The sequence below is a fragment of the Leptonotus elevatus genome, chromosome 8 (genome assembly GCF_054856555.1).
Source record: "Leptonotus elevatus isolate MCC_2025b chromosome 8, RoL_Lele_1.0, whole genome shotgun sequence".
NCBI lineage: Eukaryota > Metazoa > Chordata > Actinopteri > Syngnathiformes > Syngnathidae > Leptonotus > Leptonotus elevatus.
In genome coordinates, this window is record NC_141246.1 from 18,393,952 (window position 1) to 18,421,934 (window position 27,983).

At 39.2% G+C, this 27,983-nt stretch overlaps 1 protein-coding gene across 1 annotated transcript; it reads left to right on the forward strand.

The window, feature by feature from the left end:
* The first annotated feature begins 436 nt into the window (after nt 1–436).
* Nucleotides 437–27,983, forward strand: ccdc85al (coiled-coil domain containing 85A, like). Its single transcript, XM_086083661.1, has 4 exons — nt 437–1,097; nt 2,307–3,390; nt 24,698–24,755; nt 26,598–27,983. Exons 1-4 carry the CDS (start codon nt 852–854, stop codon nt 26,614–26,616), a joined length of 1,407 nt encoding a protein of 468 aa, XP_085939787.1. The 5' UTR covers nt 437–851; the 3' UTR covers nt 26,617–27,983.

Here is a 27,983-nt window from a genome sequence, read left to right on the forward strand (position 1 = left end):
TAAAGCAAGACCTACCTTATATTTCCCAAGATAACATTGTAATGAAATTCATTTTCTAGTTCCTGATTATTATCGGTACTTGCCTATCCCTAACACATCTTTATATATAATACTCCCTATATAAATATTAATAGATTGTTTTGTCCTCATGCGACTTGTACAGTAATACATACTATACTCAGGTTAATTTAGTTACTTTTAATAGGTTTAGTTATTCAACCTAAGAAATAGAGGGCGCCAAATTACTATTTTGCTTAGGCCCCATGGAGGATTAAAAATCCAGTAGCTATAAACACTGGAGAACATTAGATGGCGCTGCAACTACTCTTTATTTTTCATGATAGTCAACCAACCCTGGAGAGAGAGAGAGAGAGAGAGGGAGAGAGAGAGAGAGAGAGAGAGAGAGAGAGAGAGAGAGAGAGAGAGAGAGAGAGCATGACGTTGTCCACGGACTCTCCTCCGCGGCTTTCATTGTGTGAGCGAACGTGACGCTGAAGACTCGCCTACTACTTCTCACGTTCTCAGGACCTGTAGCTGGGGTAAAAGGGGGAAAAAAGGCAACAGTAAGAGAAGGTTCCGTTAGCACATAGCCCACCTACCGTGAGGATGTTGCAGTGACGGCAGCTTCAGAGCGTCCTCCCAGCACTCTGCCGGCATCGTCAGCTGTTGCGCCTGCAGAGTGGTGAGCAGCAGACGCGTCGAGAGCAAAGGCGGCGGCAAAAACACTATGCCTCGAATATCTACACGATAACCTTTAACCAGGAGTTAGTCGGAGAGCGGATGCGAGCAGAGATCACCAGCAAGCCGCTGAATATTTTTCGCCCTTTGTCGGTACCGGAGGAGCTGTACCAATGGAGAAAGCGACTCCACCGCCCCAGCCTCAGGTGCAGCTGTCAATAGCCAAGACCGACAGTCCGGCGGACGACGTCACCGGCTTGTCCGATGAGGACCTGCTTAAGTGGACCAAGGAGGACCTGGTGAGGCGTCTGAGACGCTCCGAGGCCGACAAGATGAGCGTGATTCTGGACCACGGAAATCTCATCCGAGAGGTCAATCGCAGCTTACAGTTGCACTTGAACGAGATCAGGGGGCTGAAGGTGAGGGGGCGAACATTTCGTGAGGGATGAGATCATGTAGCATTGGAGCACACCTGAGTGCTTGCACAGTAGTGGGCGTGATGAACAGAAAATATGGTGTCAGACTCGAGGTTATCCTGAAGTTCATTGTGCCGTTGTGCGGGCCTGTATATAGTCTAAATGCACACTATTTATTTAGCTGTACTCACCCTCTGGCTTTTCAGTAAAGTTGTATTTTATACTGTCTATTTTCAGTGGTGGCCGGGTGGTCTGCTTCACAGTTCTGAGATCAGGTTTAGAATTTGGGCTTTGCCCTTCATGTGGAGTTTGCATGTTCTTCCCCATGCTTGTGTGTGTTGTCACTGCGTACTTCCACATGCACATTAAGTTCATTGAATAGCCAACTCTAAATTTTCCTTATGGTGTGTGAAATGTGAGTGTGAATGGAATAGAATCCAGCTCACCCACAACTCTAATTGGGATAATGTTTTATTTACAGATTAGATGTTTTGTATAGTGTAACGCAATCTGCCACCAATTGATATTTCTGTTGTATTTAAACAAAAGTCTCCCAAATATATTGTGAATATTTTGTGCTTACTGTGACAAAAGTGGCACAATGTTCACATTGTTTACAGTTGAAGCAGAAAGACAGCCTGGTGTAGCATCACATGAGAATAATTTGCTTTTCTCGGAGTCCTTGTCACCTCCCCACCAATCCAAGCTACCTAATTAGAATGGAAATAACTGGAGGGTATAGGAAGGCAAGAGAAGCAGGAGAGGACGGAATGAGGAAAGTTATATTGTTGCACAAAGAGGAATTAAGGGGAATCTTTGCCAGAGGTGAGAAGGTTAAGTTTAAGGGGATAGCACTGAGGTTATATGTTTCCCCATCGTATAGTTTTACCCAGGGTGAGGCTCCTACAGAGCTTTCTGATTTACTGTATAATGAATGCCACACAGTGAGTCAGTACATTGTCAGGGAAGACAGAAATAATAAGGATTAGGTTTCAATATGATTGCATGCAGTAGTTAATTTATAATAATTGTTATTAAATTGGAAATCACATTGTACTTTGACGCTGAAAAATAATTTACCATCGTATCAAAACAAGCACGTTTATAACATCTTCTGGCTCTGATTAGCATGAACAATGCTGCCAGTCCTTGGGCCGAAAGGTCACGCCAATGAATCTGCCTTCCGCTCATGTTTCTATTTCTCCCTGTCAGGACATCAATCAGAAACTGCAGGAAGACAACCGTGAACTGCGAGACTTGTGCTGCTTCCTGGATGATGACCGCCAAAAAGGAAAGCGCGTGTCCAGGGAGTGGCAGCGTCTGGGCCGTTACAGCTCAAGCATCATGCGCAAAGAGGTGACCCTCTATCTGCAAAAACTCAAGGAATTAGAGCTTCGACAGGAGGAGGTCATCCGCGAGAACCTGGAGCTGAAAGAGCTCTGCCTCCTCCTGGATGAGGACAAAGGATTAGTAGGTGGAGGGGGAGGAACTGGTGGGAGTGTTGGAATGGGCGTGGGGTCCCGAAACTCCATTGACAGCCAGAACAGTTTGCTGCTGGTGCCTGGGCAGGGGCTCCTAATGAGGGATGTTGGAGATGGGAGCAGCACCTCGAGCGCAGGGAGCGCTGACAGCTCAGATCACCATCAGCATAAGCAAACCCACCTGGCTGTTGGAGTGAGCGGTCTCCGAAATTCCGGGGAAAAAGGGAGTCCTGAGCTGGCGCATAAACCTCGATGTAGCAGCATCAGTGCCATAGGAGGAGGAATGTCAGACAGAGACGTGTCTAGCCCTGAACATCCGGCCGGGCGCAACCGGAGTACAAGTCTGGAGTATCCGTACACTTTGCCCCAACTCTGTCGACCACGTTGCGGCTCCATATCAGTGCCTGACCACAGTCGGGTCATGCGAGGCTTGAGCCCAGAGAAATATGGAAGGAACGTGGGACGGAGTAGTCCAGAGCAGCACCCAAAGCACTACAGCTCTGACCTTCTTTTAGGCCAGAGGCAGCACTACCTGGGCCAGGGTGGCAGCGGTGACCTCTATCAGAGGCACCACAGGAGCAGCGTTAGCAGTACCGGTTGTGAGAGCCCTGAGCCTCGCCATGCACATTTAGGGACCAGTGAGCATGTTGATAAAAGTTGTATAGTCCAAGGGGGCAGTCCTGAGACTCATAGGCACCAATACAGTCCGAGTCCTGACCATGGGAAGTTTGGCAGCCCAATTAGAGACGCGCAGAGGAGGTCAGCTGGAGAGGAGTTGTCACCACATCATCGGAGCATCTACAACGGGATGAATGGTACGTTTATATGCATATGAAGGAATCATTTAAAGAGGAAGCCAACCCCCCAAAAATGTATTGACAATAATATGTTCTATGATTTAAACAACAAAATCCAGCAGTTTTTATCCATTTCAGAAAGCGGCCAGTTTGCCACTTGCCGTCAAGTGAAAAGGACATCACAGTTGCTCAGGTCTCAGGTAACAACCAATCACAGCTCAGCTTCAGAAAACAGGTGAGCTATGATTGGTCGTTGCCTGAGCCCCGAGCGACTGTGATGTCATCTTCATTTGACAGCAAGTGGCAAAATGGCTGCCCCCTGAGATGGATAAAAACAGCTGGATTGTGCTTCATAACTCATATTCCACAAATGTTATATTAATCAGAATGTTATGTTTAGACTAGTGTGGTCACATATACCATATTATTGTCAAGAAATGTTCAAGATTGACTTCCTTTTTATATGTAGTGAAACATCATTTTATTTTAGAACCTCGCAATTGCCGTATCAGACGTTTTGAAGTTTTAAAGTGACAGTGTGTAGAAGTTTTTGATTTTTCAATGTTCATTCATTTAAAAAAAACACAATTAATTTCCATAATATGCCAAAAATATGTTCTGTCACATCAACATTCATTAAAAAAAAAATCGTAGGTCTTGTAATCGCTAATTATTTTACATTGGTTGCACTGCACCTTACAGGAAGCTAACATGTTTCACTGCCATCTTTCTGCTACGGATATCCAAAGGAGACAAACTTAACGAACATAGTAATTGGTGGTGTGTGTGTTGGAGGCACCATAGTGTGTGCTTCAAAATGCGCATACTTTGAACTTAGGTCATTGCATTCTATTAGTTCACCGATAGATAGCAAAAAACAAACAAACTACAAACTGTCTCTTTAAGAAAAAAATTATCCAAGTGGAATTCCTGAACTTAATTTAATAGTGAACATATGAATGAATAGTTTGACACTTGAAACCTGGCGCGTAAGTGTGACGAGGAGAAGATTCATTCTTTTTTTGTTGAATGAGGCCCAATGTTACACCTCAGCACTGAAACCACAAACATGCAATGTTATTATCCATGGTGCAATTTGAGAGTATCAGATTGTGGGATGAATATCAAAAATAGCCTACCAAGTTGGCCGCTGTTAACATACCCCACAGTGACTGATAATCATTTCTAGAGTCCGGGGGAAAAAAAAGGTGCTGAGTGGCAGAGCTGGCAGACACGAAAGGTTGTTTCAAGGTGAAATGTGTGCTTGTCTTTGCATTAAAAAAAACTGCAGAGAAAATATAAACTGTCCACCCAAAACACAACACAATGTCATAGTTCATGATATATGCCAAATATACACAATGTCACAGAGATTAATTTGTATAAACATATTAATATTACCTAGGGCTATCACTAACGAATGGTTTTAGAATTGATTACCCTATTGATTATTCCATCAATTACTCAGGTAATTGCCCACGCTCCGCATTTCGAGGCAGACATTTTTATGTCAACCAATTTTCGCCTCATAGTTGACCGGACTTTGTGATGCTAACCGGCCCCTAAGCTAACGTGCTCTCGACGAGTCGGCGCGCGCGCTGTTGCGCAGCGGCGTAAACATGCACATTGGCGTAATTCATACCCGCTAGTAATGTCTTCAAGCAATCACGTTATTTTCTCGCTCCTCTTATTGACCAATCCGAGACATTCACAGCAAAATAACGCTCACAGGAGGGTTGCCGGTTATGGCAAAATAACCACTGCCTAAACAATCGCAGGGGAAAAACAATTTTCAACAATACACTTGCCGTATCATTTTTATTTTATTTTTTTGCAAGGATCAACCCACACAGGAGAAAATAATGGACTTTCTTGACTCGTGCAATTTGCCTCTGACTTCTGAAGATTTGTGTTTTGTTTGTATTTGCTAAGTAAATGTGCTTTATGTGCTTTAAGCAGTTATGTTACAATTAGACCTTGCAGAGGTGGGAGTAAGTCATTGCCTTGCAAGTCCCAAGTCTCAAGTCTTTGCCCTCAAGTCCCGAGTCAAGACTGACAAGTCTCGAGTCAAGTCCCGAGTCAAGACTGACAAGTCTCGAGTCAAATCCCGAGTCAAGACTGACAAGTCACAAGTCCTACACTTTGAGTTTCAAGTCCTTTCGAGTCATTTTAACAACATCATAGATGATATTATTTGGGGTGAGCATCAAAGTAGAAGTCAGGGACTCAGGGGGTGAACACAGAATGGTGCAATAGATTTCTGTTGTTTGCAATGTGTTACCAGTGAGTTGACAGTCTCATTAACTACGCAGCTAGCAACAATAATTAGCCGATAAACAACTGATATTAGCTTACTTACCGTTCTTTGTGCAACCACCTCATAGTTTTTGTACCCAAACAACTAGTGGTGCAACTGATCACAAAAGTCACGGATCGGATTGTTTAAAAAAAATAAAAAATTAAATCAGAAAAATATTTTGTCTTAATGTATTTTATAAAATACGTTTGCCAATTAAATTAAAAAAAAAATTATATATAAACTCAAAATGTCCAATATGGCCGTTAGGATTTAGGAACACAATTTTAAGTGCAATATAAGGCAAGATACATAAGTATTTTATACATGGTCCATTTGTAAAATAACAAGGTGAAGGTATCCTGCCTTCTGTTATATTGCACGTGTAATGCACTTGAAGTTGTGTTCCTAAAATCCAAATTGCTATATTGGGCATTTTGAATGTTTTTTGTTTAGTTTTTTAAAGCTAGTGCTTTATAAAATAACTATAAATGAAGGCAAAGTTCTATTATTATTATTTTTATTAATGAAAAATACATATAAGTGCAATTTAAGGCACATTCCCGTCGTTTAAATACGGTGAGTGGATTACAAAGTAGCATAGGTCCACAATAACAAAAGCAAGCGAGCCAAGCAACAGCTGTCAAACTACTGTTGCTAGTGTTAGAGTTATTCCACATTCCCATTAATAAAACAAACGCCACTATCACAACAGTCTCATCTCACACAAAAACAACACCAAACTTAGTTAAAGATATTGAAGAAAAACAAACAAAATCACATTTCTCACTCACAATCACAATAATAGCCCCCACCTTTTAGAAGCTAGGTCACACACTCAAATGCATACGCACACACTCTTTAGTCATTATAAAATAATAAACGGTTTTATTCTATCAATTCGTTGTCTACAAATCTTATGGCATTTAAACCGCAGTTTTGTACGGTGATTTCAATAAACGGGTTAACTTCGAACAAATCACCCGTAAACTGCTCCACAAATGCTGGAGTCATTTTAGCATCAAATTCAGCCACTACATCATTACCAACAAAGAAAATACAAAAGTCTGACGTACCATTTTGTCCAGCGAAAGCTTTTTATACAATTGATCCATAGTTTGTTTTTTCGTTTTTTATCGACGTTTTTCATTCTTCCGCATGGCTGCGACTCACAAGTACAAGTCCCGACTATGAACCGGAAGCGCATTCAGGACAAACCATTCTGTATCCGGGTCGAAATCGCCTCCATTTTGTTTATAGGCTATTTTTTACTTTCGGTTTCTATTCTACGCAAGTAGTATTAATATTTATCAATACAGTGACGTCTCACTTTTAGTATAATAGTTCAATAGGTTAACACATATGGCCACACAACAGACACACATAAGAATCACGTGACCTCTCGTTTATACACAGCGGTTATCCAATCCCGCTGAGCTAAACTGTTCTCCATATATTGCAAAATTTTTGCAAGGCGCTCATTTTCAAAATAACTTGTCACGCGCTATCGAATTAAACCGTAGAACAAAAGGAATTCATACGGTAATCCTGACCCCAAAACTACAACCGTAGGAGCGCCAAAAAATAAAATAAAATTCACGTAATCTCTCGATTGCAAATACAGTAACACAAATCCAATTATTACTGTAATCAACCTGGACCCCTCAATACTGTTCAATTTCAAACAGGCGCTTTTTTTCAAAAAACATATTACGTGTAAATGGACGTTCTCACCAAGAGTCATGAGCAATTATGATACTAGTCCCCGATCGGCCTAAACTGCCAAAAAGGCAGAGCGCACCATAATCTTCGCGATACTTAGTAAAAAGAAAGACTTTTTACGTCATCCGGCAAACCCTTGTATTCAATATATATTATGGTCTAAGGATTCTTCGTAGCGTGACGAGAAACAAAACAAATTAACAAATCAAATTCGCTACTTCATCCCGTATAAAAAAAGCTTTATCTCTTCCGGTCTGCATTTACGTCACTTAAAAATGCACCACCCCACGACGTGTTTAGTTCAATATCGTAGGAATTATCCCAACTATAACGACATCAAACTACAACTTGTTCACACAGATCTCATTTAAAATTTAGACAATTTGGAAGACGAAAAACCAGTTGCAGCGGACCCAAACAGACAGAACCTCCCTACGTGGATAAAAGTCTCCACTTACCGTACTTTATTTATTTAGGCCTAGAATTTCCGCCCGTCCGTGAACGCCGCAGCTTACTCTACGTCAGAATACCACCATCCGTTAGAATTCAACGGAGGAGGTCACCATTCGTTATAATTCAGCGTCGGGGATCACCATTTGTTAGAGTAGACAATATTTATATTCTACTCTTTGCGTGTTCAATTAACTGAATGGTGAGATTCTGGTGAAGAAGTCCCTTTGCAAAGGTATCATTAAAACAGAAGCTTCTGATGACAACAATTGAACTCTCTCAAACAGTGTGTTCAGATTGTGTGTCCTCTCTACCCCGGCACATCATTATTTATTGAAAAGTGGGTGAATACGAAAAGTCTCCTCCCATCAGCCCACAGTACATTTGTTTACAACTCAGTGAATACAAGAAAATCCCCCCTTCTGTTCCCATAGCTATAAATCAGATTAGAGAAACACAATAATCAGCCTGTGCCTCCCCTCTTCCGACAGAGACCGGTACCAGACTCCCTTCAAGATAGCAGTGGAAGAACTTGTTGCCCTTCTTCTGAGAGTGAGGCAGATAAGAATACAATTCTATTCATTGAGCCATACTGCTATAACTAAATCCAAAACGGCTAAAATATAAATTGAAACTGAAAAACAATGTTAATAACTTAACACTAGCCAGGCACTTGATGCTAACGCTAACAGTTAGCTACTAGCCACAAACGCCGGAGACTTGTACCGTATCGTGCAATGATGGTGTAATTAACTTGCGGTTTCTCCGCATCTTAAATTCGCTATTTAATATACTTTTGGGGTAGTATTATGATAAAAATATGTCATTTCAATAAAAACGTCGATAATGCAAGCCACAATGTCAAAGGGAAGTAGTTAAGCTGGCGTTCATGCCACCATGCAGGCAGACTTCACAGTAAAATTCACCAAGGCTATTGCGTTGGTGTCAGTGTATTATTTGGTCAGCTTTATTTTGAAGTTTGCTTTAGCGTAGGCGGGGTGTGTTTGCGCCTTTGCGGCTTCCCTGACATGCTTAAATGACGGCGCTGTCAGCCCAGCTCGCACACACGCGCGTACACACCGAGAGGAACTTACTCGTTAACATACATTTTAATCTTTTTGTATTGGTGGAAGAAGCAAGTCTTTTCAATCAAAGGGCTCAAGTCCGAGTGAAGTCACAAGTCATTGTTGGTCAAGTCCAAGTTCAGTTGCAAGTCTTTTAACATTTTTTCAAGTCGAGTCTAAAGTCGTCAAATTAATGACTCGAGTTCAAGTCACATGACTCGAGTCCACACCTCTGGTAAACACTACCTGGCCTGTTTTTATTTCCATTTCATTCCATTACAGTTGCTATATTTGCACCTTGTTTACATTTCAAATGTGGTAAAAAGGTGGCTTAAACATTGTGCTGCAATAAAAGTTCTATTATTCCAAAGCATCAATCACAAATATATTGTTCAGTAATTATTACCAATATCGTAAAAAATATTGCCGCCGCAAATTCCTTTGAAATATTGTGATATAATTTTTAGGCCATATCACCCAGTAGCACTGAGCTTTATATAAAGGTTGGTGACCCCTGTGCTATACCGTAAAGACACCTTAATTTCCACAGTGGGAAATGTAGTTCTTTTGGGGACAAGACCAGTTTGGGTCTTAAATCCATATTTTCAATTGTTACCATTATCTTTACCTTATTTGCGTGCCCTGATTTGATAACATTAAAACCTTAAATTGCTCTGTATCCATTTTGAACTATTTTGCTTCATAGATGATTGTCTCGTACAGTTGGAAACATTTCTCCTCTTGTCATTTTGCAATCTCTTTGGATTGCAGTGGATTATTGTAAAGACACACACAACTTTTCATTTGGTTCGGCGTTCTGTTTTTTCTTCTGGTTGTGGCAGAATTGCTCTCTCTAATGCTATATGATACAGTATGTCGTTCTTGAACTGATATGTTTGCAAAGAGCGTTGCTATTTTACTTAAGTGCATAGGGTACTCACTGGCTTTCAGGTCTGGTGATTCGCCAACTGGCAAAGCAGTTGTGAATGTAGCTCAGAGAGAAACATGTGCAGCGAATAGTGTTTATCCAGTTCCATATGGACTTCATTAAGCCTGCTAACATGAGTTAGTCATTACAGTGGATGAGTTGTGATAAAGTCATATTATGGCTATTTGTCAGTCACCGTGGTGGCTTATCTACCAAGAGCATGACCCCTGTGGGACTGCTCTGCCGCCACCGGCCTGACAAGACACAGCAGCAGACCGTCATATTTTCACTGAGATCATGACATACGGCCCTGATACAAAAATAAATCTGAGAATAAATGATGAACGACCTATCCCAGATATTTTTAGATGAAACATAAAGCAACAGTTCAAGAGAGAATAAACACGTTGACAAGAAGTTTCATAATTTTACATTTGAAAAGGTCTTTAGTCTGGCCTATCTATTGAACGTTGTCGTGTCTATGTCTCTGTGTGTCATCCCCTAACCCATCCTTGCATGTTCTTTTTTTGGACGAAGAAGGAATTTAATTCCTGTGACGTTGTAGTACATTCCACTTTCTGGGATTATCCCATAAGCTCTTTGCACAGTATTATTTCAATTTTTATGAAGTTGTGTGTGTGTGCTTGTGTCTGTGAGATGGATGTCTCTGTAGTTGTGTTGTTGTTGACAAATGAAAGTCTCATGTTCATCTGGCACTCAACAGTGCACAAGTTTAAGCCTTTTAAATTTCGGACAAAAACAACACTCTGACCTCCGCTCTACTGTTGCATCTTCTGTGAGGCTTATCACACATTATATTATTATTTTTTATTTTTATTTTTTTGCAGCAAAAATAATGGAATTCCGCCCAAATCACTAAAAGGACTACTTTTGCTTCACAAACATGAAGGATAATCCTACTCGTTCATCTGAACACAAGGGATGCTCTATTAATAAGGCTTTTGAGGATTTGAGAATAAAAAAAAAAGTACATATTAATAAAACAAGTGCAGGTTTTGACATTATTTAAATAACTAGAAAAGGTGCATTAAATAACCTAAAAAATAAAACATGATATTAGAATATGAGTAGCACACCACAATATAAAGATACAATTTTACATTCTAAATTTTTATTATTAACTCCATAAATAATGATCCAATAATTGGCCCAAAAGGTTTAATCTTGTAGCATATTTGCACTGTAGTGGGTCTGTTTCATAAGCGAAGAGACTTAATCATGTTTTCTGCTTCAGCAATCACAGGTTGCGCATATTAACTTAGACTGTTTGTTGATATGATCAGCACATAAAAAAAGCCTTTTATGGGAAAAGTAGTGTAACCCCTGCCTTTTTTGGGGCCAGGGAGTGCTGTTTGGATACAAAAATGTGTTTTTGCCATTTGCAAGTTAGACCAAATTAAGAAATGGGACTTGACTGTGGAATTTGTAGTTTTAGCGGGGTAATATTATTATTTATTTTTTACAACGTATTTGGCCATGTTTTCAAAAGACACATCTATGCTTTGAGTGAGCTGTTATGACAGCCCAGGAATGATTAAGGAAGGTTGATGGATTCCAGTGCATTCTTCCTCTCACAGAGAATAAAATAACCTGTTTATTGGGTCTGTTGCTAAAATTATGTTTCCGTCATGCTTTATAGAAAATTCAGTTTCATTAAGAGGTTTTACAAGCATTAAAATATGACTATTTCTTGTAATTAAAACTGCCAATCCTGGTATGTTTGTTAGTGAGCAGGATTATGCAACGGTATGTAGGGGTGTCAAACACATTTTTGTCATTTTTGTTATTGTTTTCTTCAGAGGGTCGGTATGACTGAACCTTAAAATATGTATGATCGCCTTGTATTACTTAACACAACAATATACAGTAAGGAATAATTAGTTTTGAAATTAGTGGCCATTAAAACCTGCTTGCTCAAATTTTACAACATTTATTTTAAAAGAGGGATACACATCAGGATATCAATATTATTTTTCTATACATTCATGTTAAAATAGCAAAATCTTAAGACATTCATTTAAGAGCTTATTGGGAATTTAGAGGTGGTAGTAGTGGTGCTAATTTAGTTTGGTTTTTAATCCTTTCTTTTTTTAATTAATGATTTTATTTTGTTCAAATTGCTGTAACACCCGAATTGCCCTTCTGGTAATCAATAATGGATATATATATATTTTTTTATTCAAATAAAGAATAGTGTGCCTTGATGTAGTAATATTCTCGTTGCACTTGTTATCGGTATATGTGCTGTCAAATGAAGTCATAGCTTTTTGTCTGAGTTGAAGTTGAACCTTTTGCAGGCCTTCAGGTTTTCTCTCTCTGTTCTTTCTCTGTTCCTTCCATCCTAATTGGTTTGCAGTGATAAAAACAGCTGTTAGATTGAGAGAAGAAAAATATTACCAAGCACTCTTTCTGGAGGATGCACTGATTGGCAGGCTGAGCCAGGGAAAGAGGATGGAATATGTATTTGAGTGGATTACTGGCTACCCCTTCCCCCCAAACCATCCCATGCATCTTTCCGCCTTTTTCGCTTTATTTCTTTCTCTTTCCCACTCCACTCTGTTCACTTCCTCTCCACTTGTTGGATGGAAAGCATCCCCGATAAATTGTGGAGTGTCACATCCTTAGCGACTCATGAAGAAACTCAAATGTTTGTCACAGCTGCTCGTATGAAAGGATTTAGGGAAGCATTTGGCTGCTGCAACTCAAATGGATTAGTATTATTAGCAGAAAGCCTCATCTGGACAGCTATTATGTCAGCCTTGTCGTTCACGATGGTGTGAATTTGCAACAATAGCATGATATTGTCTAGATTGCCTTTTTCAGGAACATAAAGTTGTCTTTTATTGCCTATACCTCCATTTAAAACCTATCCACACAGTCTGCTGCAGCTCATTTTCACTTTTAAATTCAATGCAATACGCCCTTTGCATACAGTAAAGAGAGAGCTTCACTGCTCAAGGTGGATGTCTATCAAAATTAAATGTTACTTTTAACTGCTATCTTGACATTTGAATTTGTAATCTCACCTGAGATGAATTATCCCCAACAACCTTGTCCGTAAGCCATTAAAGCAGCCATTATCCAAGGAGTGCATGATTAGGCGTTTTGTTAACTACTTCAGATGCAGATCATTGTCATTTTGAATCAAGATGCAGCTAGCTTCGTCTCCTTAATGCGCTTTATGGATGGTGCAAACAGTGTCACACTGCTTCTTTGCTGTGTGGTAAATACTAATTCTAGACAGCAGCAGTGACAACTGAAGGAGTCAAAGTGTTAAAGACCCGAAGCAAAAAACTAATGGGATTTTGGAAAGCTAAATAGTAATCATGGCTGATAATGGATATAGTCAAGAATTAAAACATTCTTACAACAACAATAGGGCCCTATTTTGGTAGACAGGAGCTGGCATATATTCATTTTCATCCAGGGGTACGACTAGACTAAAACACCACCTATGCATACCGTTAGACTGCGTCTTACGCTAGCTAGACGTGTGCTTGGCATGAAAATAGGGCCTTGAGTGTGTTTAAGTATCCCATTGGACTGTCAAGATTTGATGGGTGTTGAGAACAAAATTGAAAAGAAACAATCCATTCATAATTCATGACCTCATTAAGAATGGAAGGATGCTTCTAAATATTCTGACTATTGTAGCTGTGTGAGTTAGCAAGTAGGCAGCTTTCCGTGTACTAGCATCACTCCAGCACAAACCCCTGAGGTATGTGACAACTGTTTCACAGTAACCCCAGTCATCCGGTAGACACGCAAACCCTGTGGACTGGAGATGGGTCTCTGTCCTTTTTAGACAGTGCCGCTGGGGAATGACTCAGTGAGCTGAAAGTAAATTAGCTTGCGAGGGCAGGTAATTAACTGGAAGTTTAGACATAGATGTCATTTAGCAGGGGCACGACTGGGCCGGAGGGAAACTGTCTGTCCGTCCCAAAGTCACCAGCAGTAACCGTATTTGTATGTGTGTGTCACGTTTCGTTGAAGTGAAGTTGAATGTCGTCCTGAGAGCTGTCAGTCTGGAGGTATCATGATCAGATGATGAGTGAAGGAGAAATGTAACTCGAGAGTGGGGGCTGATTTGATTATGCACAGTATGCTGGCTTTTCAGCAGCATATCAGCTTTTAAACGTCTTCTTCATTTTCTTGAGATACAAACATAAACATCCATCTGTCCATCCAGCTATATAACTTGTCTTCAGTAACATCATGGAGGGTGAGCTGGATTTCGATCCCAGATGACTTTGGGTGAGAGGCCAAAGAATGGTTGCCAGTCAATCGTAAGGCACATATGGACAAACATACGTTCATACTCACATTCGCAATACAGTATTAGTCTTTATTTATCTTAACATGCAAGTTGTTGTAATGACCAAAATCTTGCTGTGGTGCCCTATTAAAAAAAATAATATATATTCTGTATATTTTATGTTTGCAAAAGGTGCATCAGGTGCATTTTTATTGCAAGGAGTGACAGTGATTTTCATTTAGATGTACAATCATCAATTCCAATGAAGTTGGGATGTTGTGTAAACAAATAAAAGAATACAATGATTTGCTAATCGTTTTTAAACTATACATATTTAAATACATTACAAAGACCAGATATTTATTTTATTCTCTCTTTCCCGAGAGAGCTCAGTATTGTTCATTCAGTAATCTTACTGATTCAATATGTCTTCATCATTGCTCTCTCTCTCTCTTGTGTGTGTGTGGGGGGGGGGGGGGGTGCGCGCGTGCATATGTGCGTGCGTGTTAGTTTGTGCTCATTAATTCACCTGAAACTTATTAAAAATCCCATACCCTTCACCTAAATCGGAGACTTCAGAATCCTGCTAGAGTTGTGAAGTTGTCAGGAGACCTGAGGAAGGATCAAAGAAAAGAAAGAAAAGTGAAATCCAGCACCGACCAAACACCACCTTCTACCCACAGGGTTATAAACCAGAACACTTTCACCAACCCCAGAAACATCTAAATTCCAACAAATTAGGGAGACCTCAAGAGACCAAAGGAAAGACTGAAGAAAGGAAGGAAGGATAGATGAAGTAGAGTGAGATCCACAGACTTCAGCCTCCACCGATTCAGCGACTAGAGGAAGGAGCAGATTGTGTTTGAATTTCGGTCGATGCTGGTGTGGTGGATCTGGCATGCATGAAAACATCCATCAAAGAAGGGAGCCGTCGACCCTGGCCAGGACAGGGCAAGCACAACCCCCGGGTCCCGCGGATGCCACCGGCCAGAGAGCAAACCCAGGAGCCCGGAGCGCCCCCCACCCCAACACGACCCGCACCCCAAGCACTACACAGTAGAACGGGACACGGCAGGCCCACCAGGCACCCCACCAGCCCACAGCCCCCACCTCCAGCCGCGTGGTGGGGCGGAACACTGTGGACGGAAAGGGAGAAGAGAACACCGGGAGACGGGCTGCACCCCCAGACCCCAGGCCCAGCGGGGAAAATTCCCGGTATATGGGAAAATATATCCCCCCGCTCCAATCCACCTGATTCCCAGAAATGTGTTGGTGAGTGTATGTGGTGCATTAAAAATAAATTGGGGGGCATGGTGGCGCAGCGGGGCTACAGATGGGGGACCGCAGCACTGCTTGATAGACTCACCCGCCCCTCCTAGTTGTGGGGTGCATTAAAATTGGAGGGGAGTTGCAGGGCAAAGACGGTATCCGACATGGACTGGTGCAAAGTGAAAAGTATGCTGTGGTCTGACGAGTCCACATTTCAAACTGTCTTTGGAAATCATGGATGTCATGTCCTTCGGGCCAACAAGGGAAAGGACCATCCAGACTTTTATCAGTGAAATGTTCAAAAATCCAGCATCTGTGATGGTATCATGATGTGTTAGTGCCCATGACATGGGTAACTTGTACACCTGTGAAGGCACCATTAATGCTGAAAGCTACAAACAGGTTTTGGAGAAGCATATGCCACCATCTAAGCAACGTCTCTGCTTACTTCAGCAAGCCATTGCTAAGCAACATCTGCACATGATACAACAGCAAGTCCTAGACTGGCCTGCCAGCAGTCCAGACCTATCTCCCATTGAAAATGTGTGACACATTATGAAGTGCAAAATACAACAGCAACACAATAGTTGATCTCTTTGAACATTAAATATCTTTTCTTTGTAGTGTATTCAGTTGAATATAGCTTTAAAAGGATTTCCAAATCATTGCATTCAGTTTTTATTAACATTTTATATAATGTCCCAACTTCACTGGAATTGGGGTTTGTACATTTCAATCCTTTTCCACACCTAATGTAGCTCTGAAGATCATTGTAAGGCTCTGTGTGATGGTGTGGTCCTGACATTTGGGAAATTTCAAGTCATTGTTCTGTAGCCAAGAGCATTTAAACCTAACATAAATACTAAAACAATGCAAGGAAGAACACACTTTTCAGCTTCCCCCTGGCATGCCCTGTATCATGTTTTATTCATTAGCATCGAGTTGTTGGTTGCTCACATATTAAAATCGAAAAAACAGTAGTTTATCTTGTAAACGTTTGCTTAAATATTTAATTTTTGCCAATGTATCCGACAACATAGTCTTGTGTAGAAGTTGGTGGTAAATGTAGATCTTGAAAACACAATTTGCAGGCTTTTGTGATGCTTCTCACAATACATCTCGCAAATTTACTTTAGTGTACAGCTTGCTTCATATGTCCTGCTAAAGAATAAATGTTAGATCATACTGGACACACATATCACACACACATTGCCGATCTTATTCACTATTCACGAAGGTACATTTTCAATAATACGAACAGTATACAACATGAAAACATATTTTGAAATATGAAGAGTAAACACGGTTGCAAGCGAACGAATTGTCTTAAAATGTGAGTATGTTTGCATGCTTCCATAAAAACACAAATGCAAAAGAACTGCACACGCAAAACATACACAGTGTTCTCAGGCTTGATCAGCCAAGGGGGCTCCAATTATCCATCTCTACTTCAGTGAGCTTCATGCTCTTATCTCTATCTACAGTCTACTTTTTCCTCACTGTGAGACAACACAAAAAACAAAACAGTGTTATAACAGGACAATGTTCTTTTACGTTTATGGAATATGTATTTCTATTTTGTTGATTAAGCACAAAGTATCATATACATTTTTCATCAACTTACTAAATATTAGAACATGTAAAAAAAAAAAACCTAATTAATCTCATTTAAACTTTGCTGCCTATGTTACCATTCCTTGAATATCATTTGTGATGTATTTTTTTTAATCAACTCACAACTGCTATTGTTTTTTTTATGTGTGTGAATTAACATGATTGAATAGTGACCCAGTGTTAATATGTAGAGATAAGTCATTTTAAGTAACTGATTATATTTCTAAACTAGTTGTATTTAAACTTCTGCTTCTCAATTACGACAAATTTACACCAGTTTATTAAAACAATGCAATGTAATAGCTTAATACAATTCAATTGAATTAGGATGTTGGTGTGGTCCTGACAACCATTTCAGTTTATCACATGGCCCCTTTGAAAAATTGATTGCCCTGATTTGCACTATGGGGCCGCATGATCACCTGATTTAGCACAGTTCTGTTGAGCAACAGTCCCCAATCTATTTTGCACGAGGATCGCTTCCACATAAAGAGATATTTTGATTGACCGTTGAAGCCGCTGCACAGTGAGACTGAGATGCTCGCCAAGCTCACCCTTGAATCTTAGAACCTGGACTGCTAATGCGGCCTATTTGCCGTAGTGACAAGTGAAGCCAATGGTGGCCATTTTGTGTTGCCATTCGCTAAGTGCGTCTAACACACTGATCTGTATATACTACTGGATAGCCGATAGCCTGTACAAGCCATTGAAGCTACAGGGCGGCCATGTTACTCCTCCCATCTTGCGAACAGACTACTGTATAAACTATACGTATATTTACAGATTAGACATATACAGCTTGTAGGCTCTCAGTACAGCGGGGGCGGGGGTGGACGGGTGTTTGGTGGGTTGGTCACTATTTTTTAACAAGTGCTGTTTTGAACGCCCCCTTTTTCTTTTATCGCTCAGTTCCTTAGGCCCCACTATTAGAATTGGCAGAGGCATATTGTTTAATTACAGTTATAATTATGTATTATTTTAATAATAACATCATTAAACACATCATTTATACATGTATTTAAGACAAGTTGTAAAATGTCTGAAGTCCTCCTGTTTATGTTAACAAATTTAAATCATGCTGTTTTTACTAAGTACTGTCTCAAATGTTCTCCAATTTCGATACTGTAAATGTATAGGATTGTATGCCGAGAAATGCTTCTTGGGAGGAGTAATGGCGGCCTCACGCCTTCAAAAGTCTTGGCCTATCGGCTATCCAGTAATATATACAGATCAGTGGTCGAACCCAACTGCACTGATTTCTCCATGGCGTTTTAGCGTTACTTTCTATCAGTAGGGCGAAAATGTCAAGTGTGTGACAGTTGGTCTGGGAGTAGCGCTACATATACATTTCATCGCGATGATACATTTTCTCTTATATGGTATATCTATAAATAATACACAATATGCTTCCATAATTATAATAGGGAATGTGTTCAAATGCATATAAATTGTGAATATAATTACCATCATTTGATTCTCTGAGCCATATATTGCAACAGTGACTTTAACATCAATGAATAACTTGCATGGTTTCACTTTATGTATGTGGTATGGCGACTTCAAGGTCTCAGTATTTAGTTGCCTCCATGGCCGCAGCTACTGTACCTGTAACAGATCTGCCTAAGGATGCTAAGCTAAGTAGCTCTTCTACCATCCAGGCATTACACTTTACTGACTGACTGACTGACTGACTGACTTCTAGCTAAACGGAAGGTCACTGATCTATCCCACTTCTCCATGGGCTTTGCTGTCCGGCCTACCTGAATAATTTATGTGGCACTTTTTCAGAGATCTGAGAAGAGTGGTCATGTGAAATTACCTTGCATTGATCCTGTAAATTGAGAGAATAGCAGAGAGGACGGGTGACGGATAAAAGAGGATTGAGAGATGAGCGGCACAGAGGAGACCCGCTTCATGTGTTTACTTACTTGATGTAGACATCAATAACAACTTGATTACCCAGTTTGACAAACGATTCTCATACATCAGTCACCAGTTATTTGTCACCATTTAAGTCGATTCATTTTATTTAGTTTCAACAAAATATTGGTTTTAAATCTCCTCCAAAAATGGTGTAAAATCTCTTCAATTAATAGGTATTGTTGATGAATGACCCTTGACTACAAAGTAAACAATGACTCCTTCATTGAGACACCATCACCTTCCAAAATAATGTTGTACATCTTTTTGTAGAGGAACTTATAGGGCTATGCTGAGAGGGAGTTTAAGGTCCATATTATTCTGGGGTAATCATGTTATCTATACACTTGGGCTCTAACCGACACTGAAACCCTTTCCCTTGACACATCTGTCACATCCCATTAAATCCAATTTTATCATTGACACCCTGCCCATAACTAAATCTACTAAAACTGTCCGAGGGTGTTTAAAAAAAACACACACTTTGTAACTGTCCTTGATAAGGGACAATATATGTTGGTAGATAAAGGGCATGAGTCATTACAAACTGAGTTTGGTTGCAAGAGATTCTAAGCGTGTAGATAGTATCAAAAATCACAAGTATCTGTCACAAGATAGCAATTTTCAACTTGTGATGTGTGGCTGGTGACAGCAAAATCAATTTTAACCGGTATACCTCTTGAGGCCTATAAGAACCACAATAGAGCTTGTAAAAGTAGCGCACTGAAGCCAAATACATCGGCATTGGGAACACTCTAACCCAAACTCTTTTGCTGCATTTTCTAAAGAACACTAGTACTGAATTGTTTAACTATAGCATTAAACAGTTTTTCTTTATTTCAGATCTCCGTATTTTTTTTGGGTGTGACCTAAGTGTGCCTAGTGAAGCACTTGTGCGTCCGACATGAACTGCCCCTCCCCAACTATATAAGAACTTGAGTTGCCCAGTCAGGTCATATGCCAGACTGGCATGTGTCCCACTTCCTCCAGCGTGAACACAGCCGACTAGCTTCCCGGCCAATGGAAGCGGCTCCTTTCATTCGTTCATGTCTGTGTGTGAACCTCAAAAAAAAAAAAAATAGCAAAGAGGGTGATTTTAACAAAATAGTAAAGATGATAATACCAATGTGTTCAATGAGTTAATTTCTACAATGATTCAGAGGCTTTGTTGCAGACTGTTGTCATATGAATGAAATAAAATGACTTTCAAAATCTGTCTGCCTGCACTTCAATCAAATTCAACAAAATCACATTATACCAACTGCGCTACAACTTAAACCTCCTTCCAGCGGCTTAAAGTTTAGTCTACTTTTCAGCTACCAAATTGTCAAATGTGATGGGGGCAGGTGAAAGAAAACGTAATATAAAATGCCCTCTGTCCGCCGGAACGCCCAGCGTGACGCAGTGTGGTCTGCCAAATTGCCAAAAACACTAGAGGAGGCTTTCAGCGGCACGGAGATCAAGATGTGCCGGTTTTTACACCCAAGCACACATCAGAGATTTATATGCAGTCAATAACCCTTTCAAAATCCAAATATTAGCAATATTCAGGTTTTTAAAGGGTATGTAAACTGAATATGCTCATATTTGTTTTTTTTAAACCCAACTAAGACTCTCGGGTTAGATCTCGGCTGGTTAAATATATGCAGACCTTGTTGCCATTTTGAACCAGTAGTTGTATTGCAGTAAAAGCAACAAGAACGAATTTGCCCATATTTTAAATATGTTGTTTTTCTTTCTATCACATTATTGAAGTGTGTGGAATTGATTGAAGCATAATTAAAAACTTTGACAACAACAAATGTTTAAATTAAGGTCAGAATTGAAAAATAGGCTAATCTATTTTGGGTTCATATTTTAATATCCAACTCCAGAGGAGTCATGAGTGCCTCACCAGTCATGAACCTCACCCCACATCCCTGGCGCACATGCGCTGTTTATAAAATTAGAGCCCTTCATCTTGAACAATTTCCATAAAGTCATGATGAGCTGGGCTAAAATCGAATTACATTTTGGCAGGATTCTGACTGAAGGTGTAGATTTGACCAATTAATTTTCCTGTCACTTGCTAACTAGCACAAGCACAAATCATTTTCCATTTGATTAAAAACCTTTTGTTAACAATATGATCTATGACGTGATTACTTAATTTTTATGTGTTTTGTTTTAACGGCGGGCATCCTGTAACATGTCTTCCACTGAACTTTTTTTTGTCTAACACTCGATTAAAATAGAAATTTAACACTGTAAATGTCTCTATTTTAACTTCTTTTTTTTTAACCACAGTGATTTATTCATTTATTTTAAATTAAAAAAAATTAATCATCTGCTCTGAGCATGATAAATCTAGAACACGTACATTTCTTAATCTTTTATGTAATTGTTCCATAAATCAAAAAGGGAAAACACAAGCATTGACGTCTACCATCATTCATAAGCCTCAGTCATTCATAGTAAGTGCACTGATGTCATTGTTGGGATTGCTTTATTGATCCACAGGCCACGTAGTTCTACTTGGGCCACGATATCAATATGTATCATACTAAAACAGACCACACCCATTTCATTTACAGTAGATTTTGTCTGCATTTGAGTGATGAAGCATGTTGATCTGTGCTCACACGTTTCTAACCAGCTTTGGATTCATTGCATCGATTTAAATATATATTTTCATCTTATTCTGTCTGTTCTTATGTTTTTGTTAAGTTACGTTGAACAATGGAGTTGTACACCAAAAAACACATTGTCTAGTCCTAAAATCACCACTCATTTATGCTCACTAACCTCCAAATGCAAATACCCGCAGATCCCTGACCTTATAAAGGAGTTGAAATATCTATCGGTGCAGTCTTGCGGCATTCTGTCCGCCCCTGCAAAGATAAACAGATGGGTGGAAAGGTGCAGACAGCAGTACTGAAGGTGGCTTGAGGAATCTTTAGCAAACTATGCGGTCACAAGAGTGCTATGAATCTTTAATGGGAGATGTTAGTGAACCAAGGAGAGGAAGTGTGCTGAAAACATGATTAAGGACTCACGGGGAGGAAACTATTATAGGTCAGCGGGAGAGCGAGCGAGCGGAGTTTAACATATATTTTCCTGAAGGGCAACCCATGGCAAAGAAGGATTTTTTTATTATTTTTTTAAAACTTGGGCTTAGTGGCCGAGGTGAGCTCAGGGGTAATTTTGAGGTGATAAATACTCTATAATGTATAAAATAGGCCACTAAAGGAATAATTTAGGCACCTACAGTATACACTATGACATTGTTTAAAATTCAGACAGTAGTGTAATTATTAAATACACATTTAATCTATTACTTGCTTGCAATTAACAAGCTTACTAAGTGCAGTAAATTATTCCAAAATGTATTTACAAATGAAATATCAGTGATTAAAGAAAAAAAAAAACCTTTTAATAATGTGTAGCTCATATAGAAACTACATAGACTGAAATTATAATATATTGAACCCATTCCATTGTAACCTTGCCTATTACGGTATATTTCAACAGCTTTATTTTGTGATCATTGCAGTTGGTACAAAATAAATTCACAAACTCACTTAAATGCAGAGATTTTGCATAACTAACATGTTAACTTGTTTTTCCTCTGCAAATGTTTTGTATTGTAAACATCCTTAGCTATACACTGTAGCAAATGATACAATACGGCTACAGTGTTTTCACACTGCAGGGTATGATGCTCAATTCAGATTTTTTGTTCAAATCCAATCTTATTATGTCATCGTTCACACTACAAAAACAAATGTGACTTATAATGTGGCTTCTAAGGCGACATGCATGAACATTATGCAACATCACGTAACTAAGGTCCCGCTTGTAGGTCTAATTCCTATCACATTTGTGGCGATTTCAAGGATTTTGTCCTGACCGATCCAGGCGATCCCCCCCGCATATATTTATCAGTTCTTAAGCATCCTCCTTTCACCACTGACTGTTTTTCTTTTCTTCGTCTGCCATTGCTTTCCACGCCTGTTAGCTTTGTTAAACAATTGTAATGTTTGTCGCCTTTTGATGCCATATGAGTGCGACCTGATCAGTCTTGCCACTGCAGTTGCAATGCACTGTGAATATTATTCATTACTATTATACATAGGTTTAATAAAAAAAAAATTACATTGTTTTAATATATACTAGGACTAGGATATATAGTAGTAACTCAGGGTTGAAAAAATTAGAACCATTGATTTATGGCACACAGTACAAGTTATTCACTTATGCTTCACTTACTGTTGTTAAAAGGACAGCATTTAAAAGCATTTACGTTATTGGTATGTCTTAAGTCTACATTTATATTATTCATTCTGATTATAAAGAATACCAGCAAATTGGGGGACTGTATTATTTATTTATTTATTTATTTATAAGTTACAGCGGGGGGGGGGGGGGGGGGTGCTTTTTAAGGGTGGTTGTATTGTACACCACGTGTGTATTATTCACAGAATTTTATGGTATCTTATTTATATCCACATACAAAAGATGCCTGGGTCAGATTTGGGGGAAAAAAGAATTGTATTGTTCACATTGTCATGAAAACAAAACAAAACAGATGCATTTCACATATGGCCGGGGGGAAAAAAATCACAATTGACCAACATTATGGACATAGCCTTTAACATGGCGAAAATGAACTATTGTAACCAGGTTGTTGTTTGGCTGTTTTAGTTCCACTTCCAAAGTCCTTCTTGTCAAGTTGTAACTATAGATCAATTCCATTCTGTAGTCGTGCTGCTAGCGAAAACATTTGAACTTGTGCCGCGCGTGTATGTGTGCCAGTAAAAAGACTTCCGTGGTGAAACTTGCGGCTTTCAATTAATGACCGATCAGTGTTTATGTCCCGGTTGTGAAAGTGCAGAACCTCACTAACGCAACACTACACAATATAGGTAAAATGATCAAATGTGAATGGCCAAGTGAGTTAGGATATAGTAAATAATGTGCCAACCTTATATTAGCTGTACTCATTGACGTATTTTTATTGCAATTTCTTTAGACCATTTCCTGCATAGAGTGAAGCCAAGTACATCCCAGACTTCCTGTTCCACATGGATACATTATTACTAACAGGATATCTGATTGCAACTTCAAACTCAGATGGCATTCGTGTGTGTGTGTGTGTGTGTGTGTGTGTGTGTGTGTGTGTGTGTGTGTGTGTGTGTGTGTGTGTGTGTGTGTGTGTACATGCTCATCGATTTTTGAGGATGCACTTCAGTATTTGCTCCCTAAAATGCTGGTATGACTTAACTGGGAATCCCATACTGCAACCGTAAGCCTTTTAACTGTCATTTTAGCGTTTCAGTTTGTGCACAAAATATATAATATCTGATGTGATGGTGGACAGGATTACGGTAGTTGCTTTGAACTAACTAACTTTTAATCATCTCCCCGTTGGAGCCAACATGAAAGAGTATCATTTGTTGGTGTCGAAACAGCAAAGAAAGCTATTCCCTAAAATGACGCACCAGTTGGTTCAATCATGTTTCATGCTGTAATTATATTTGTCAAGTTCTATAACACACACATCAAAAGTATATCCCTTTACACATTGTGCATTCCTCTGATGAAAACTAGTGGCACGACATCTCTTTGTTTTATTTATGAGGCATTTTGCTTTCTGTGGCACTCCAAGCACACGTCATATTTAAATCATTCGATTAATGAGGCGTTACTCCCATGTCAAAGCAACATTCATAAACCATTTTTTTTCTTCTGTCACTTCTCCCCTCTTGTTCCCTTTGCTGTCTTCTTTCCCCTTTCTTTTGTCACAGCTTTGATATCAGCCGGCTGCTGCACTAACAACTGCAGAAATGTCAAACTATGGGACAGGTAAGAACTTTCCTCTTTGTTCCCTTCTTTATAATGTCCTTTTCATTAATCACAGAAGAGGAAGAATGGCAAATGAAGGTCACTGTCTGTTCTTTTCCACAAGGGTCCATAATCCTGTAATTAGGTGTCATTATGCAGCCTTCTTTCAGCTGCTTTCTTCAAAACTATTGAACTTAAAGGCCCGGCAGTACTTTGCATTAAAACTGACTTTGCCAACGAGAAGTGGATGAAATGTCACCTTATTTTTGAAATGTGTTTTTTAGCTAATCACGATCTGATCTCTTAAATCTTTATGACGGTGTGGTTAAATTAATCTGGTTTATTTCCTCCAACATTGTGTTGACCAGGTATATCCACATCATGAGACACAATTTTAGGTGACCTATGTGCAATATTCTACACTTTCAATCAGACCCCAGTGGGGGGCAGGGATAGATAGATGGCTGTGTTAATATTTAATGACTGCAAGACAATAAGGCATATCCTCCCTCAAAGGCCCCTCTGCCCCCTCCTATTTCAGGAAAGCACCCACGCATGGCCATGTATAATTACAGATATGTTTCACAGATTTTTTTCCCCCTTTTACTGGTCCATCTATTTAGGTCTTTTGTTTATCTTGATTCCTGTTTTTCCATGTATTTTTACTAACCTATCACTGATCAATTCACTCATATGGCAAGTCTTATAGCAATGCCTCCATAAAATCATGAAAATACTTTTGTATCTAATCTTTAACGAATATCCTGTCTATTTGTGGATATTATGTAACAAGATGATGATTGGTTTAAAAAAAAAAAGCCATGAAATCATTTCACGTTGTTGCTTTTGCTTCCGACTCCTGGTGTTGTGCATTCTGCTCCACTGTTACAATGCCAGGGTTTCCCCAAATACTTCAGCCACCACTATTGCTATATCAGCAGATACCATTTGAAATCAGTTGTAACATTTCTTATCATTGACAATGGCCTGGCATTTACACCATAACATTCGGAGTGTTTACTCAATGATATAACATGCAAGTGATGCATTTCATACAGTAGCTCTAGATGAAAATAACTTACAGGTGTTAATATTGGATATTGCTATGAGAAGTTTAGCAATGCACTGGAATGCATGTAGAGAGTATGAGTACTACGGTAATTTATTTTTTTAATTAAGACCCTGTTGTATTATTGGCAACCTGCTTCTGAGTAGGCTCTAGCTAGCAAAAGGTCCAAAGAATCTGTAATTTAGTGTAAAAATATTGTGTTTCACTAAAGTACTGTGCGGTACTCTAGCTTGTTTAACTCTTTAAAGCCATCAATACTTAAAAAAAAAAAAGAAAAAGTAAGAAAGAACCTCTGAACGCCAGCCAATTTCAAGCATTCTGACTGATCTTTCAAGGAGAATATTACACAATATCAGAATATTGTGTTTCATGAGGATGTAAACACAGAAAGTACCAAATGAAAGATTTGACTCTCTTCTTTCATCACAAAAATAAAGTTTCTACCTTATTCTATATTTTAGTAATCAACAGTACAACATGAGTTGGTTTCATCAAAATCACCTATTTTGAACCAAAAATTGCCAGAAAATAAACGTTTTTTTTGAAAAGACTTATATATGACTGACTCCTCTTGGGTCAAAAAATAAAACTAAGATATTCATATATTCTAATTCTACACTTAAAAAGGACATGAAAAAAAATAAATACCAACCAAACAATCTTAAATTTTAGGGGTGCTGGGATTCAATTTAGGGGGGCTTGAGCACCCCAAAAAAGGGGATTAAAACGCCCATGGTAATATCTTTCCTTTCATTGTATTATCTTTCTTTTATTCCTCTTCAATGATTGCACAGCTTTGACGCCTCATCTTGACCTCACTGTCGTCAGCCGGGCTCCTGGGAAGAAACCGGATCACAGCAGTAGAGCCTTCTTACGTCCATGGTCTTGATAATAGCTGCAAAGATTCTGTGGCACCGTGGTCCAAGGCACCAGATGGTCTGCTGTCCGTCCATGGCCTCATTTATGTCTACAGCGCCTGAAAACAACCTGCCTTCATGTTTTCATCTCTACTACTCTATTGAGCACTTTGGGGAGGGTCTGATTTATGTGTTTATAAAACGATGCTGCAGATAAAATGATTAGAAAGGAGGTCTCTCCCTGCCAATTGTGATAAGAGAGAATTCAGAGAGATTGGTGCATGCTGGGAGATTTGAATGCTGTGTTATTTTCTGTGTGTAATGAGGATTTAGAAGGAAATTGTACAAAAAGTTTAACTCTAGATGTTCAAAATGCAACAACTGTGCCTGCGCAGCCTCCGTGTGGTTGAGTAAACATCGCAGTGACACGTTAAAAGAAAAAAAATCAACAAAAAGCTATAGCCCTGATACTACATGCAATGCTTTTTGTCAGTACTTTGAAGTTGTTAGAATCGTTTTACAGCCATAATGGGGCTTTGGGTTTTATTTTCCTTAAACATAAGCAAACAGCAAATGTAACACAAACTTGGCCAAGTCACCGCCAAAATATGCCAGCTTCATTCTTATTTTTATAATTACAAAGCATAACTTTATGTGCAAAATCACACTCAATTCTCACAAGGACAGGCTTGTGTGCGTGTTGCCTTCCATCTGTTTACAGTTACAACTATTGGTGGAGAAGCACATCACTGACCGTCCCACATTCTTCCTTTAAAAAAAAAAAAAATCTGGTTCCACTGCCCCCTTCCACTCTTTCAACTTCATTTATTTTCAAGTGTGAAATTAAGAGTTGAGAAATCTGATGTTCAGTCTACCAATGTCACTTCCAGCCCTGCCGTCAGTATACTCTTCTTGTTAAAGCTGTCTCTTTCAACTGACCTTTAAACCTAAAATGTAAAAAAAAAAAGATTCTCGATATTCTAGCAATGACAACATATTTTCCTGTGTCTTAAACCAAGAGATCTTATAGCTGCTGAAAATGTTGTAGTTGTATAAAACACAATGTCCAGGTGTCATTTTCATTTTGTATTCACATCTCCGATAAAGCGCCTAGATTGAAGCTAAGATGTTTTACGTTTTTTTCTTCTCTTTTTTACAAGAAAACAAAGTCCAAGTAAATGTATATTATTGGATTAGTTTTCTATATATATCAATATATATCAATATATTATGACCATTATTTTTGACTTCCAGGTATTAGAACTAATATATCAAAATGTATAGGATATATATCAAATAATAAACAGATTTCTGTATTTAAAA